The sequence below is a fragment of the Ornithodoros turicata genome, chromosome 3 (assembly GCF_037126465.1).
Source record: "Ornithodoros turicata isolate Travis chromosome 3, ASM3712646v1, whole genome shotgun sequence".
In the NCBI taxonomy this organism is placed as follows: Eukaryota; Metazoa; Arthropoda; class Arachnida; order Ixodida; family Argasidae; genus Ornithodoros; species Ornithodoros turicata.
In genome coordinates, this window is record NC_088203.1 from 90,765,225 (window position 1) to 90,782,849 (window position 17,625).

General features: G+C 43.5%; 1 protein-coding gene and 1 long non-coding RNA gene across 2 annotated transcripts; both read right to left on the bottom strand.

The window, feature by feature from the left end:
• Positions 1–1,091: 1,091 nt before the first annotated feature.
• On the bottom strand, positions 1,092–2,757 carry LOC135387461 (uncharacterized). Its single transcript, XR_010421130.1, has 3 exons — positions 2,736–2,757; positions 2,576–2,623; positions 1,092–1,179 (listed from the first exon to the last, which is right to left on the bottom strand). It is a non-coding gene; the product is annotated as an uncharacterized LOC135387461 (long non-coding RNA).
• Positions 2,758–3,156: 399 nt separating this feature from the next.
• LOC135389739 (uncharacterized) lies at positions 3,157–6,971 on the bottom strand. The gene is made up of 6 exons (XM_064619770.1): positions 6,922–6,971; positions 4,981–5,186; positions 4,835–4,918; positions 3,459–3,575; positions 3,325–3,378; positions 3,157–3,233 (listed from the first exon to the last, which is right to left on the bottom strand). The coding sequence occupies exons 2-6, from the start codon at positions 5,180–5,182 to the stop codon at positions 3,157–3,159; spliced, it is 534 nt and encodes a 177-aa protein (XP_064475840.1). The 5' UTR covers positions 5,183–5,186; positions 6,922–6,971.
• Positions 6,972–17,625: the final 10,654 nt, after the last annotated feature.

A 17,625-nucleotide genomic window follows, 5' to 3' on the forward strand; every position in this document is an offset into this window, starting at 1 on the left:
GACCCTATGTTAAAGTTGGGAATTTTGAAGGTGTCAGGACCCCAGGAGCTCCGCCCCTAATAGCAAGCCGCTGCCCAGTAATGAAACTAATGATATTAGCATTTTAACTCTTTTCAATTGTTTTTTATTAATGCTGAGAATGCCTGAGTCCGGGCACGAAACAAACCACAAGAGGGCCTCCAACTTCTTCGTTCTTTGCATATCTAATACAAATTTTTGCGCAGGCGATGCATTCATAGCCACGTACGACCCTGAGTGCTGTTGTGGGAAGCAATGTGCGTGTGACAAGTGCTTTGATCCAATAACATGGAGTTATGTAGAACAACTGGACCTAAACATCACTTATTTTGGTGTAAAAGCATCACTGTCACTGAAGTATGTTTCCAATAGATATTCTTAGAACAGCAAAGTGAAATGCAGACGGAACATTGCTGTATGTAATCTAAAGAGTTACTTGTACCACTGAATACTACTGCCCCTACATACTAAATTAAGTCCATGAACTGACGGCATAATCTGCAAGAAGAAAATGAAAAGAATAATGAAACTCATGCAATAAATTACGATGTTCCCGTCGGTTCAGTGTTTTGATAGATGCGCGTCCTGATAGCAACTGCCACATTTGATGACTGGCTACAATTCTGAAACATACGTGGTGCTTATTTCTTTAGGAAAAGTCAGTGCTCTCACCATGCAACAGATCGGACATTTTCAATGACTTGAAAGTCCGCTTGTCCGCATTTTTTCCTGAGTAGCAGATTACACTCGCTACGTCCAACGTCATCATTTTTCGCAGGACGTTTCGGGTGCACTCTGCCACAGATGACCCGCCAGTTGTCCACAAGTGACTGACCTGTTAGAAAAGAGATGTGTCACGTATGTGTCCAAGTTTCTTACCAAATGTGAATGAACTTAGCGTCATTGTGTTGAAGAAGAAGCAACATACAAATGCGTCAAAGTTTTCTGGAGTCATCAGGCATGTTTCTACCGCCTCCAGATCATCATCTCCTGTCACTGGGAGGATTTTCAGAGCAGCAGGAGGTGGTGGAACTGTGTTTAGCTCCTCCTGCTGCTTCTGCAGTTGCTGCACAATTCCCTTGATTTGATTTATGTCTTTCTTAACAACTTTCATATCGTCCACAATGCCCTCGAGTTGATGCATGATCTTTCTGAACATGCCTGAAATGAGAGATATATGAAAACGTCATATAAAACATCTCATAAATGCTCTGTACCAGGCCTCTTTGAACTAACAATATCACTCCCAAGTGAAGCATATAACACACCACACAGAACACTGTCCTACAAGTACAGTAGACCAGGAGATAAATGGGATAGATGTTTCCAACTGAGAGAGTCCTGTTCTCAACGGTGTCAAAATTGAGGAAATATGCCGTTTGAAAAACAACGTACAGAAAGGTGTTTTGCAAAATCTAAGGATCAATTATTTCCTGAGAAAGGAAGCCTCAATGACCACTGCTGTATGAATACAAAACACCGACTTAAAGGCTGTGAAATATGTAACTGGGACTAACGATGCATACGCTTTTGCTGCTCTTGCGTTTAAAATATTACACACGAAAAAACTCTAAATGTTCGGTCATCCGATTGGACGCCACACAAGTTAAAGCAGTGGAACGTAATGCCAGCACTTCTATCGTCGACAGTAGCAATCTAATTGAAGGCTCATTTAAGCAGCATTGCTTATTCATCCTGATGACATAGACTTCTTGCATTTCTGTTTGAATCTTGGTGTTAGCTTTTCCTGTAACTGTAGGTATCCTTGGATGTAGGAGAACATCCACAATTGTGGCAGTGGTCAAATGTACTGCCGGAGAAGTCGCGTGATCACGAAAGCTTATACTAGCACACCACCCAGTTTAGTCAAACGTAATCATTCCACAGCTAACAGTAAAGCAGTACACAACCCTGATGCTGCAATCAACATATGTATGTGTGTACTGCATTTCTGTTAGCTGTTGAATGATACAGGGTGGTGTGTTAATACAAGCTTTCACAAGCGTGTGACTTCCATAAACACCAGGGCAGGATATCTGGCCATCCATTGCCGTAATTGTGGATGTTCTGCTGTACATTCAAGCACAATATGATTGCAGGTAAAGCCAACACTCATATTCAGCGTTCTAATTCAAGAAGTCTATACTTCATCAGGATGAATCAGCAATGCTATGGACTGGTGCAGTTTCACGCAGTTACGTGGGACATTTAAATAGTTGTTTTCCGTGTAGGTGAAGCCATTCCAGTCAAGAGTGCAGCAAAAGTGTGTATGTTCTCCCTCTCTCTTCGGTGGTTTCAGGGGCTACCATACGATCCTGTCAAACACCTACCAACCACAGCCCCGGGTACACACTTTTGTGTAATTTGAAAATTACCTTAATAGTTGTTTATGACTTTCATGTCGTTGCAGGGAATCATAGAATGTGTTACTACGAGCAGAGCAACCCTCAAGCCCAAATACAATGCTTTCAAACCCCGTGAGTTAACGATACATCGCAGCCCTGTTCTTAAGACTTGAAAAACTAATTTATCACACCATTAGCAACACAATACTTACGGTGGTTGATCCTCGCACCCTCTCCACTTTCTGTACTCGTCTTGGGGGCTGTGTCAAACAAAGCCCAAAATCAGTTTCAGCAATTGTGTATCTGCCTTTATATTATGTGAATTTTCCACACAACATTGGTATGTGCGATATAGCATAAAATAAGACTCACTTTGAAAGGGGGAGCTGCAAAATTGTCCTGGATGTGGCTGCACATCATCCGGGTTGTCAGAGCCTGGAAGTGAATCAAGCTATGAGACATCTAAGAACCGTTATCGAAGTTGTAGGAGCCACACTGTAATCAATATCACGTTTTTCACGCTGTGTAGTTTATGATGTTCTATCAGATACAGGCAAGGACAGTGGAACGAGGGAGTGGGGAGTGCCCACTTCCGGTTTTTGTCATAGATTCCACAATAATTTTGAATTTCATAGGATGGAAAATACTTTCAGACTTTCATCAAAAGCACCACCAGAGGATCGCTTTAAGGGATACAGGTGTCCATTTCTCGAGCTAAAACGGTGCCCTTCCAGAAATTAATGTCGGGGTACGGGCAATAATTCCACATCCCCTGTGTTTTGCCACCACAGAATCAGGCAATAGTCATACCGTCCAGGACATACGACGTACTCGGACTTCGTACTGGACTTGAACGACGTACTGTGGTGTCTGCAATATGAGGAAATAAAGTGGATTAGAGAATCACTATGTAAAAGTGAGAACCCAAAATGCAAACAAAGTTATTCGCTTCTCTTCTTACCCTTCCCCCCTGGCGTCATTTTGCGTTGGTGATGGGGAACGCCATTTCTCCTACCTGTATGACAGTTTATGTAAACATATGCTTTCACCCTATTCATGCAGGGCAATAACCTTAATAAGGATAATTGTCCTTACTCAATGCAGGTTGAGAGTGGAAGGTGAGAGCAGCATTGTATGCCTTCCTCGGTTTCTGTATTTGTGTCGAGCTCCGTGCTACCTTGGGCGATGGGACGAAGTGCTCGTCCGCAGATGCTATACAACGACAAACAGCAGCATTATAAGCTATGTGTTCGCAACTGTACGACAAAGACAAAACTGTTCACTCTCAGGTGGTTGCCAAAGGACCTGGCTATTGACAGGGATTTCATGAGTAGGAATCTTTCCATTCGTTGTTCTGTCCGGCATATTTTTTTTTGTTTTTTTTGCCTGGCCTCCTTCGCTCTATGCAGGTGTAAGTCGACACAGTTCCCCTTGAAGTCTACCCAAAATGCCACAGTAACCCTCTGTAACTACATCCTTCCTGCGGCCTTCTCACCGTCTATCCATATCTCATACATGTCATGGACTTCTTAGCAGCATTCCTTTAAGAGTATACAGGGTGTTTATTTTGATCATGTACAGAATTTTTATTAAAAAGGTGTGAGCTGCACAGATGTCGTTTTTACAATTGAGTTATGCGCGGCCAGGCGGACACCTTCTGGAAAAAAGTGTGTAACTACAGGATGACTAATTACCTAAGATTCATTAATTAGCATTAGGTAATTCTGGGGAAAAGTGAGATAGCAGAATGGGTGACAATCCTCGTTGAAAGCCATTCTATCTTTTATAAATCCAGAAAAGAGCGCGTGCTGTGATTATATCCATCGGTGAATTTTGGTATGCAAATGAGCCGAAACTGAAAAAGCGCGCTTCAAGAGCGCATCATCCACGCCGACGGAGGCTTATCTGGCCCAGAGCCGTATATGATCTGGCCAGCTGACCGGCACCTACTCCAATCATCTCCACCGCTCCAAATCGCGTGGCCCTCTGGCGTGAGCGAGCGCTGTGCTCTCCGCGTTCGCGGTCGCCGTAGTTCCGGTTTCGGCTCATTTGCCCATCAAAATTCGGGGATGGATATTTTAACGCACATGCGTGTTCCAGGGTTTGTTAGACGTGGAATGGCTTTCAACGAGGACAGTCTGTGATTCTGCTATCTCGCTTTTGCCCAAAATCCCCTAATGGAAAAAAGTTTATCAATTTATTTTAGTTAATTAGTCTTATTGTAGTTGCATGCTTTCGTCGAGAGGATGTCCGCCTTGCCGTATAACTCAATTACAAAAACGACATCTGTCCTGCTGTCATAGCTTGTTTGTAAAAATTCTCTAAAGGCTAAAAATAAACACCCTGTATATCATGAATCCCAATCAGAATCTGATTTTCCATAGCACGGCCTAGTTACTATCTCTCGAGGACGGATAGTGTAGAAAAGGGACTGCTGGTGACTTGGTTGAGAAGGAATTCATTTGTATCACCTTGAGAAGATTCGTCATCCGTCCGAGCGGATAAATCAGTCTGGTACTCTGCATGTTCAGCCTCCCGCATTGCGCTTTCATAGTCTGTATAAAAATTTTAATTAAGTGATTCACCAAGTTCCCACCGCACTCAGCAGGTACTTTACCTCCAACAAAAACGATTTTTACGCTCGTTATCTCCCTCCATGTCGTCTTCTCTGGAATCTCAGAACTCTCAATAGCACGCTTAATCCTCATCTTACTGTACGGAGGCCAAAAGACCGACAACCTGTCGTCGGCAACCCATGAGAGAGGAGTCACTTCGATGGAATTTTCAGTGCGAAAGTGCACAACAGCAAAGTCATCCATTTCCCTGCAAAAAATAAAGGGGAGTAAAGAGGAGAAAACAAAAGACGTTCAATACAAGATGCTAATCATTCACCTGCTGAGCAATTTAACGAAAGCACAAAATGTAGCCTTGAAATGAAAACGCCCACGGGGCTACAGACAACCGTCAATGCGCTTCATGCCGTCTGCAAGATCGAATATTTCTCTACCAGAAGAAAGAGCGCTTCGAGACGAACATGGTTATGCAAATTTCATTGCAAAATTATCACGTTAGGCCAGCTTATGGGGACTGCAACCCCAAAATGTCTGCACGTAATTCTCCGTAATTCTACATAAAAACAGACGCTACGTGCAATCAATTTGAGTCGCTTAGGTATTATGGTTTCAATGATTCGAAGTATAAAATTAGAGAAACTACAGGAAAAGCACAAACATTTTCTATGACTTCCAAACTCTGCGCTTCCTTTCTAAGAAAACGAAAATTGAAGGAGCCGACCTGGGGGGGGGGGGGGAATAACCTACCTGACCTCACGTGAAATCATCGCGTGCTCTGTGGTTTCTCGTCTTAGGACAGTTGTACTATTACACATGCGGCGAGAGAAAGTGCTCCAGTACACCCTAATACAGACAGTCGCCACAACAATTATATTGTGAACTTGGGTTACGGGAGTGAGGTGGAAACTACGTAGCAGCTAGTCCTGCTTTAATTATTTAATTATTGTATCTCAGACGTAAAAGATTCCGCGAAGTTACCACTCAGACACTTGTCTAAGTGGTAATTTCGCGAATATCGCGGTCTAATGTTTTTGCAAATTTGAAATCGCACAAATTATTTTTACATTAATATGCCGACGAGAGGAAGGCACGTGGTATTTGAAATATACTGATTTCACAAAATTTAAGGGAAGAGCTGTACGCGGGTACTGCGGCACTCGTTTTTCTAGCGCGTCTGCTTTTATGTTAATCAAACCAAATCAAATCGAAGTATAATTAGCACCTATTTACTGTAGCTTAGTGACATTTACACCTTGGGGTATCTTATTGACTATGCTTTTATTTCGTAAACGAGGAGTCCAGTTCCACGAAAACGTCTCAGATGCTACGGTACAGCATCAGGCTTAAAGCATTCTAACCACAGTCGACCCCATTGTATAATATCTCATCATACACATGCCGCGGAATTCAGGTCCCGCAGAATACTTCCCAAATAATTCACCAGGCGGATTCGCTAATTATTTACACCGCGAAATTCACACTTCTACAGTGCATGGCACTTGACTACCCCAGATTCTTCACAGAAAAGATAAAACAAAACGTGGATTTCTAATCCTACAGATATCCTCTTCTTTTTGGTGAGAGCAGAACGCGGGCAGCCATTGCAGTCCGTGGGTGTATTGAGGCAGCTCCTCTGCTTCAGTTGTTTACTCTTACAATATTACTTTACAGATATTCTATCAACACGATTCTTTTTAAGTACACGGGGCCGTGCGCAGTTGAGAAGGTAAAAAATAAACCCTCCGTGAAAAAGCCGCAAAGGAACGCATGAGGAAAGAGGGGGCAGATGTGAACAAGGGATGGAAATACAAACTTTGTGCAGGTCACATTTGTGTGGCCAAGCTCAGGCCTTGTTCAGATCATCCACACTAGGGAGCATAATCCACACTACCTTCCCTCCTTCTATACAAATCTAAGTGGCCAAATAAAGCAAACCCTCTCCTTGTTGTAAGCGAGAACAACATGATCTGTAACAAGTAACTTACGTGATATTTGGTCCTCCGAAACACTATGGCAAATCTGAGCACAGAACTGTGAACACGGCACGTTGAACGTTGACGATGTTCTGATCCCGTCGTTCCCGAAAGCTCCTGTCACGTATCCTTGTGTCCTTGAAGTTTTTGGCGGCAGCTTGGCAGCCGACCCTACACGGTCGTTCCGACCGCCCAGCGGCAACATCAAGGGTCAGTAAAGCGGCAAGTAGCATATGGGATGAGAGGGGCGGTGAATTGTACGAACGGGCGATGGGAATTGATGTTATGAGGCAGAAACACAGATGAAAGCAGAACACACAAAGCCCCAAGTGCTTACGAATAACGAAAGAAGGAAATCTAGCCATGTCGGTGACTTCGTTCTTTCATTGTACGAACACTTCAGGGACATTCGAAGGCTAAGTTTCGAAGCATCCGAAGGCGAAGTGACATTCGAGCGGAGCCAGTTATAGGAACGTAGAATGCACTGTAGAATTTTCAGTTATTTCTTTGTGTTATCCTGCCTCGTGTGTTTCACCCACCTGCGTGATTGTTGTGTATGCCTACACGCAAGTAGTGAAAACTGAAGCATTTCGTATGTGTTTTGAAAAGTGCATATATTCGTTGTGGCCCTCGGAGAGTGTGAAAGGTCAGCACATGGCAGGTCCCACCCTTCGCATAATGACGCAATTGGAAACCATGATTTCATGGGGAAATACGGTGAACAAACCATTGAAAGAATTGTAAAATATATGTCGAAACTGGATCGTGTTCAGGAATGGATACTTTGTAAGAAAGAAAAGTTTGTACTAAAGCTGCCATCACTGTTCGTTCATGGCAGACCTTTCTCGCACAAAGTCCTGTTTCACTTTCAATTGACCCATCAGTTATGCTCCGGTAGCACTAATCGCATGAGATTGGTCAAGCAGGTGTTCTTATATCTCCAAACGGGAGTGAACAACAAAAGGAACGAAAATGGATGGTAGCACGGGAAATAGCTGCCACTCACCTGATATGTTTCAATGACGAAAAACAAATGACAGGCGGAAGCTCGAGCTGTCAAGCCCGTGAGCAAAACGAGAGAACACTCTTAAGAACACCCGTAGCAGCCCTTGGTCTGGCAGACCTTTCCTTTCAATAAATATATATTCCCCCCCCCCCCCCCCCCCCCCACCCGTAGCAACACTCTTCGATGCCACGATGAGCTGGAAAATGATCTGTGAAAGCGATCAACATACGGAACCAGAAATTTCGAATGAATAATGTAGAAGTTTTTTTTTTTTTTTCGCGTGGAAATATGTTCTGGCGTTTCCCCCTGCAAGTTCTCCAGTATATGTTCGTTTATATATGGTGGATCTACAGGCAATTGTCGGCAGTCGCGAAATTCAAGTTCCCGGGAATCACTTCTCCGACCAACTTCAGCGAAAAAAAGCGAAAATATGTTGAAAAAAAAAACGAGAGAAGAGACGTATGTCGAGCCAGCACAAAAGCTTTATATTAGATACTTCGTTGCGATTATGTGCAAGAAACCAAAGGGAAGGAAGAACAGCAACAGCAATTATACCTGATCACGTGATAGGGACGTTCTTTATTCTACAGGAGTAGGATGCTACCTTTCTATTGTGGAGGAATGAAGAACTATGAACGCAAATCCAGCGGACTGGAACAGTACAAATTGAATCGTGATGCTGGTATATCGTACGTTCCTTACGAGCGCCCTGCCTCACGATGTGCCACGCGGCACGTTGCTCTGAGTTGGACGTGTGACGCGAGCAGATTTCGTAGGGAATTGTGCCGGCACGCTTCTTATCGTCTGGGGAAAACCAGGCACTCAGAACTGCTGGATGTAAGATCCAAACCCGTCTCACCCATCGTCCCTGGCGCGAGTAACAAGCGCTTAGCCCAGTAGTCAATGCCACTACCTCTCCCCCCCCCCCCCCCCCAATCTTCTTTTTCGTTCTTTTCTTTTCAGGCATTTTAATATGGGCTATGATATTTACAACACATGGCCATGCTGCTGGTGAAAAACCGAAGCAATTCTGTTCAGGTCGTCTGGCACTTTTGCACACATTCTGCAGTTTTCCGCACTAATCTTTTTGTTTTTGTTTTGTGTGTGTGTGTGTGTGTGTATGTGTGTGAAATCTTTTCATTATTTGAGAGACGCCGAAAGTCGGCAGCTACTCACACTAAGTTAATTTTGAAAGAAAGGACTGTTTATTACAAACTACAATTTACAGCACATTCGCGCACTTCGTTTAACGCTACAAACATGAGTAGCTGCTCCTTCTTTTGGTTGACAGTATAGATCTTGTAGAACGCGCGCTATGTTATACACTAAGTTATGCTTGGCGCTGGGACTGCCACGATTTCCAATGTACATTTTCACAGGCGCTGCAGCAGAATCTGCCTTGTTTAGGGTTGTGGTTTATCAATTGGCAGTGTACGGCAGGTGTACGGCAAGGCAGTGTACGTTTCTCTCTCATATTTCCCCAATGACACGGGGAGGTGTTGCAATACCGCTTGCCGTAGTCGGCCTCACTAAGGTGGGAGGGGGAAATTTGCGTCCTGTGCAGACTTCACATGGAACTGTGCCGACGAACGCCTTTAATCAGATGGGGAAGACCCAGGAAAAACCCCATGCAGCACAGCCGACCGTAGGATTCGATCTCACTACCTCCCAGTCTGTGGAACGTGCGAGCGCCTTAGCCCACTCGGCCAAGGCCGCTGGTGCCAATGATACGCATAAGGTGGACCACTTGTGGAAGAGTCGAAGCTCACGGAGGCGAATCACAACGCAATCGAGTTCTTCTCCGTTGTTTGAGCGTTCACGCTTACTTAATCTTTCTATATCACACACCGATTGAAGTGTTTCAGGTGAAGATTTTACCCTGACGTAGAGGTTAGTGGATACAGCGCAGTACAATCCACGTGAGAAGCAAGCTATGGATAAAAGCAAATTGGCACTCCGTAGGAAAACAGGAGTCCGTTTGGGAACCGGCATTTTCGACACGTAGCACCTGATTTAGCATTTCATTCGGTGGGTGTTTTTCGGCATATTCCGCAAATCCCGTAAATACGGAGCCTGAGCCATCAGCTGCGGAGCGAAGTGAGAAATCATTTTTTGACCGGCAACAAATGCTTATGCTGCGCGCGTCGTTCCCGCTGTTATGAAGCAGCTGAAACACTTGTGTTATCACGGCGTGTCGCACAGAAATAATAATAATAATAAAAAAGAATGAAACAGAGACAATGAAATAATAGCCGTTCAAGATAGGGCAAAATCTAAAATAAACTCCGACAACATGGTATCAAGCTGTGCGTGTAAAATATACGACTAAGAAGAAATAGTGGTGCTCATTCGTAAATATTGTCACCGATATCACCGATCGCGTTGTTTGCTGACAAGGTTCACGTTGGAGTTGTTATTTGTTCGTTTGTTTGTTGTTTTCTTTCTTCCTTTTTTACTTAATTCTCTTGTCTGTTTGGTGCCACCGACTTTGGACAAATTGGTGGGCGGATTATTCTACGACTGTGAGAACGTGAATTAAACAAATCGAATTCTTCAGCCCACTCCGCACTGGTGAAACATTTAGCTGGCTACACAAACATGTTCACTCTGTATTGAAAACAGAGAAGTTCTCCTCCAAGACACGATATTTCCCGCATTCTCTTCAAAATCCACCAACATTGCGACCATCCGATGTGTGGTTTCCCACGTATGGCCACATTGACTTGTTGATAAATGCTGTGTGTCTTCTTAGAGTTGGTTAATGAGTCACTCGTTCAACTTTCTTTCGCGTTAAGTCCGCAAATCCATACATCTCCACATCTATATCCGTCGTCCTTGCCGGAAGGCTTTCTGAGTGGGTTATTCTTTCATCGGCCGGGTCGCCCACTGCTGATCCCCAACCTGTTGCCGCCAAGACGCGGGACCCTGCGGCGGGATTCTCTTTTGGGAGCGTCTCCACCACGATACGTTTTTGGATCCGCACACATGCCTGCAGTACGTATGGCGCGAGTGTGCTGGCCGCTTCAAAAGTACCAGTACTGCTTACGAGGTCAATAAAACCGAATCTTGGTCACTCGAAATACACAAAATTATTGATACTTCGATTCTGATATAAATAAAGAAAAGTATACTCCCCCCTCCCCTGATACAAATGTGAGATACAGTTAACTGCTTGAAATAGAATTCACCTAGATTACATGAAGGGGAATTGACACGTCCATTCCACTGATCAGTGACCGCAGTGCTGCTTTAAATGCAATAGACATCAAAACTAAAACGAGTGCATTAGTGGCACGCAAAACCTGTGGGTCAATTTAATGCAGGTACTGACTATTGGCACGCAATAACTCACAATTGGAGATACCATACGGTATCATTCGTCATAAAAAAGCGGATCTTGATTTTGATCACGCTAAAATGAGACATTGAATCATTTTGTACGGCGGGAAGTTAGAATGTGCCGACACACTTGCGCTTTTTGGTGCTTATTGAAGGTGTAGCCTAAACACTAGAAAATAATCACCTCATGACCCTGAGCAGAGCATTCGAATACATGAACATTAAAGTTACTAATCGGCGCTTGTTATTTGCGTGTGCATGAGGTGATAATTATATATGTCAATGCAATGTGTAATCGCGTATTATGTTACGCATATGATGCGTCGAAATAGGAAAGCTGAAAAGTAATAAAAACAGCAAAACATAGTGTACCTCTTTAGCTGACCAGATGTGTCATACGTTTGGTAAACAATACGAGCATCGGAGGGCGAGGCATGTAAGCTTCCATACATTGTAGGAAGGCTTGCTGAATGAGTAACTATGAAAAATGGGAAGGAACGAGGGCAATGCTTTCAAGTTTCATGTTAAATTGTGTGAATAGAAAATAGCGCGGTATTTTTGCGCAGCGGACACTTTTTCTGTTCCCAGGTCTGGCTAGTTGTTGTCTGAGATATATAGACTACAAAAAGTTGAACACCAGATAGATAGCATATATAAAGGGGGGAAAAAAACAGCCGCGTGGCATACTTCACAAACTGGCACACAGCATGTCTCGGTTGCAGGCGATAGCCAAAAAGCCGGCAATACTATAACTATGAATGCGGTATCCGGTCGAGAAAAATAATTTGGAGGGGCTGCCGAACCTTACATGGAAGAGAGATTGTTTTTCTAGTTTTTCTTTCCCGAATGCACTTGGAGGCACGACTTCGGCAGGGGTTCGAACACCCTACGGCACTCCCGCCCCCTGAGTGAGAGTGACAACAGAACAACAAACGATCACAGCCGGGGCGCCCAGAGTGTTTGGGTAGTGGGGAGGACTTTATCGCACTTCACGCTGTCACGTGGCATCACGATGATGTCCCATGAGCGGCGTCAAAAACGTCTTACCCGTCGTCACAGAATCATTGTACGTGTGAGCTTTCCTATCGGCGGAAAACGTTCGGCCGTTCTTATTGACATACGTTCTTGGAACGTACTTGCTGAGACAGCATGTGCGACGCTCAGGAAAAGGGAACCTCATCTCGCCAGCTCCAACGAAAACGGAAGAAACGTGTTGATGGTCACATTCGGGAAGTGTACGGCACCGCCACATCTGATGAAGACGACGTATTGGGAGGCCGGTGAGTATACACCCGTTCTTGAAACTGACAGGTCTTCTATGACCCCCTTTCTTTGTACTCCTACAAGACAATTTTGTTAATCTGATATTTGAATGTCGCGCAGTCAGAGCCCCGCCGTCACGTGATCAAAGTTTAACACATCAACAAATCATATGCAGTCACCAGAGCGTTCTTGTGTGTTAAAAATAGTGTCATTCCAGAGAAGAACTCGAGACGAACGTGCCCGCAGCGATTTTATAAATACATATCGCGCGCTTTTTGTGAAAAGTGAACTGAAAATCTCTCATAGGCTTACTGAAGTGCATTGTACGTAATGAGCAAATCAGTTTTGGGTAGTATGTCTCTGTAAATAAAGTTTGTCATAGCAATGTGGTGTCTCCTGTTATAAAGACCTGAGTATTTTGGCTTTTATTTATTTGTTGTAGAAAATTCGTGGGGGACAAGTCCGGTGATACTTCTGTGAAAATCCGGGGCGTAATCGGGTAAAAATGCGTTTGTCCCAGCGCTCCCACTCAAATTCGGTTGTCACAGTATACGCTTCTGCGCTTGCTTCAGAAATGCTTGTTGGAGAACTTGACAGATCAGCGGAGTCTTTTCTACGGATATTGGTCCATGACCGTGAAAGCCGTATCCAGTATATAATACCGAGGCATTCCTTTAGCAGGCGTCACCATTCGAAAGTTGGCTTCACCTCATTATCTAAACTATTTCCGAAGGCAAGGCTAGCTGCCACAGCCGCACTAAACTAACCTAAAACTATACCAACCAGTTTATGATATGTTGGGGTAGTTTAGTGATAGGTTAGGTTAGGTTTGTACGGATGTGACAGCTAGCCTCGTCTTCCGAAATCCGTTTCGAAACTAACCTTTCCAAATTTTACCAGTCCTTTAATTTCAATTGCATGCAACATCGTATTGCGTGTTAAGCCTGCGTAGTAAGCTGATAAGTTATGAATTTTAGGATATGTCTCCTCCATTTAGGCGCTTAAAATGTTGGTGCCGGCAAATTGCAAGTGGGCTTCACCTCATGCTTCTAAGCCTGAAGTGAAGCAGTCGTTAAGGCATCAATCCAACCACAGCCACGCGGTAAAATGGTTTGCGTCGGATAATCGGATTAAATCCGATTTGTACCTGTTGCTCACTTAGGTTATGCCGCGGTTATCAGGTATTTACCGCGCGTAACGGGGTATAACCCAAACAATTCATATGCCCAATAATTATAAAAGGTATTATGACACATATGGACACAGCGACATGTTCGTTACAATGAGGTGCAGTCGGTCACATTGACGAGGACTCGCTGTTCATGCCATAATAGGAAAAAAAAAGACCTATCATGCGTCTCACCTGAAGCTTATACTGTTACAGGAGCGTTCAAGTTCGCTTCGCAGCACAACTAGCGACACCGTCTGTGCAGGAATGTTATGCAAGTGGGTGAGTACTCACGAATCGAAAATGCAGTGCGCATCATATGCTCATGATAAGTAACAGTAAAGTCGGTTCCTAATAGGCGCATTCTGTTTTTCTTTTTGTCTTCAGTGTTGTCGAGCCTGATAACGACCATTCTTCTGAGGTTTCTGGTGAGGATGTGTGAGTATACGTGTTGACAAGAAACTTGTCACTTCTGTGCATTCTACTGCAATCTCTGTCTGCTCCTGACCAGATACGTGCATGCACCTGGTCAACAAATTCAGTTCCATATTGTACCATGTTTAACAGCAGCTGTGTTGCATGTGTCAGTCTTCTCCTACATTTTATTTTCAGTGTCAATGAGGCTATTGCACGTCCATGGGAGGATTCTGCTAATGATCTGTAAGTACACACTTAAATGTGAGTGAGCCATTTTCATTGCCTGCATATGGATTATGTTGCAGTTCTCATGTCCATCTCTTGTTCTATAGCATATTTCTCTGAGAGTAAGGACACGTTTTTTCCACAAAAACAGTATTCACAACCGCGTCATGTACATAGAATGGCTTCTTTTCCAGCTAAATAATAATACATATTGCACAACTACATTTGTAACCCCCACCCTATTCTAAAGGTTTACATTATTATTGCCTTGCAGTTATAGCAGTCCCACACCAACGGAGTGGTCAGAAGCATCGTAAGTAGAAGCTGCCTATACCTTTTACCAGTGTTTATTCTCTATTTCATGTCATTGCCCTTGTTTCGAATCTGACATGCAGTTAATATGCCTACAGGGACTTGGACGCAGCATTGAGTGGGTCTGATGTGGATTCTCCAACATACCCAGATGAGTTGTAAGTATCACTTGCTTTATGTTCCTCATGGCAGCATTTTTCATACCTTTGAGGACAGATAAGATGTAGTATACATGGAGGTTGAAAACAGGATGTTTCTATATGTATGGGTTTTCTAACTATCTGACGTCAATTGTACTTCATCATACCGGAAAAGAATGGGACTTCGTCATAACAAGCTGTGTCCTCAGTTCGCTTTCTTTCTTTATTTTATTTTATCCTTTTGCTACCATTAAATAAGGTCTCTTTGGTATAACTTGTATTCTCATTTTCATACACATGCTATACGTGCACGCGGTATTTGTTGTACCACATTCTACCATTTATTTATGCTGAGATTAGCTGTATAGTTAACGGGAGAGATGCAACATGCTCATTCACATGCAACGGGATTAGTAGACAGTTCCATGAAGATGGTTATGTTTTGACAGAAAATTATGCTTGTTTTATAGGAACACGGAGAATAGGGGTGCTGAGTCAGCGACCATGCAGGCAACACTTTCTGTGCAGCTTGCAGTGTGGGCTATCCAAGTTGGAATTCCATTGCAACACCTGTCAAGCTTGTTAAAAATCCTTCACAACTACCACCCTGATCTGCCACTTGATGGACGAACCCTGCTGTCAACACCAAAATCTGTACCCTTGGAGCAGATGTGCGGTGGGGAGTTCGTCTACTTCGGAATTTTGCGTGGAATCCAAAAGCTATTAGAAGCCGGGCTTGTCAGATCCAACTTGCTTAGCCTCCAGGTAAACATTGATGGACTGCCGTTATATCGAAGCAGAAACGTAAGCCTTTGGCCCATACTTATCGCTGTAAGGGAATGTCTTCCTCTGAGGCCCTTCCCAGCCGCAGTCTATTGTGGACTTGCAAAGCCTGAGTGTGTTGGTACATTCCTTGCCAGATTTGTTTTGGAAATGAAGACCCTTACCAGTGAGGGTTTCACGTACCGTGGGAAGTCGTATACGGTAGCTTTTCACTCACTTGTGTGCGACACACCTGCACGCGCTTTTGTGAAATGCATCAAGGGTCACACAGGCTACAGCGCCTGTGAAAGATGTGCAGTTAAAGGGGAATATTATCCAGAAGGCAAGAAGGTTATTTACAGAGATCAAACTGCTATTAAACGAACCAGACACAGCTTTAATCTTCAAACAGATTCTGCACACCATAATGGAAAATCGCCACTTTTGAACCTGGGAATTGACTTGGTTTCTCAGGTACCACTAGATAGCATGCATTTAGTGTACCTCGGTGTTGTTAAGAAAATCGTTACTAGCTTTTGGCTTGCAACAAGTGTAACGAAAACAAAGTTATCCCACAGCGCGAGGCGCATGATCTCTGAAAGGCTTCTAAACATGAAAACACATATTCCCCGTGAATTTAACAGAAAGCCGAGGGCACTAGTGGAGTGCTGCATGTGGAAGGCCACGGAATGGAGGCAGTTTCTTTTGTATACAGGTCCTGTAGTGCTTAAAAAAATAGTTGAAAAAAACATATATGAACATTTTCTCACCTTGAACATTGCAGTTTCATTGCTGAATAGGCCAGATGCAACCACCGAAATGCTAGACCTTGCTGAATCATTGTTATATCGCTTTGTTTCCCATGGTACCAAAGTCTATGGCAAAGGAATCTATGTTCTCAACTTCCACTCTCTAATACATATAACGGATGATGTACGCCAATTTGGCATGCTTGATAGTTTCTCCTGCTTCCCGTTTGAAAATTGCTTACAAAAGCTGAAGCAGCTACTTCGGTCCCCTCACAAGCCGCTGTCCCAGCTGTCCAACAGATTGTTCGAAGCACATGCACTCTTAATGAACAAGCCTAACTTGCCACCTTTCAGTTTAAAGTACAGACATCACAGTGGACCTGTACAAAGTGGGGAATCTGATGCGGAACAATACAAGAGAATTCAATTTCGGGGATTCTGTCTGATTGCTGGTTCCGACTCCGATTCTACAGTACAGCTCACTAATGGAAGTATTGCGGTTGTCAAAAACATAGTGAGGTCAAGAGGAAAAGTTTCAGTCATAGTTCAATCATTCCGTCGTCTCGAAAATTTTTACACTGTTCCGGTGCCGTCATCGAGGCTAGGCGTATACCTTGTTAGTGAGTTGCAGTCTAGCTATTTGTGCTGGGGTATTGAAGAATTGAAGTGTAAAATGGTTCGCTTTCCTGTCGGAAGTAATTTCTTAGCAATCCCTCTTTTGCACAATAATGATGGTACTTCTTATAACAGTACGGATTTTTAACTAAACACATTTTGCTAAATGTTCTAATGAGCATCGAAAAGAGCATATACTGCCAGATCGGCTACACCTGCATGAAAGTGTAGTGTGTCTCGCAGAAGGGTTAGGTTTATATCGCAGTACTTCGAGTATAAGACCTCTGGAATCCAACATGTTTTGTCGTATTTGTCGTATCAGAGAGTCTTTTGAAGTTAATTAGTATGTAGAGCTATAGAGACTCAGTGATCAGTGAACAAACGTACTGCGAGCGTGAGTGTGTTGGCATTGGATCGAATTTGTTCGCAACATACTGTACTTATTGGATGACGAGTTCATTGTTAAAATCGGTGTTCTGAAGCTGGAACATACATGAAAGAACAAGCACCACAAACTGTCATGTGCCGAATATTTCACTGTTGTTGTATCATTAGAGGTGGAAGTTGCTGAGAAAAGTACAGGTATCCAGGATAAGAGGAAAATGTACAATATTATCTACAATAGGAAGATGTATGATGTACATGTGTGTACATCATATGGATGACGTATGCATGATGTGCAATAGGGAGATGTATAATATTAGAGAAGTGTGTCTTTCA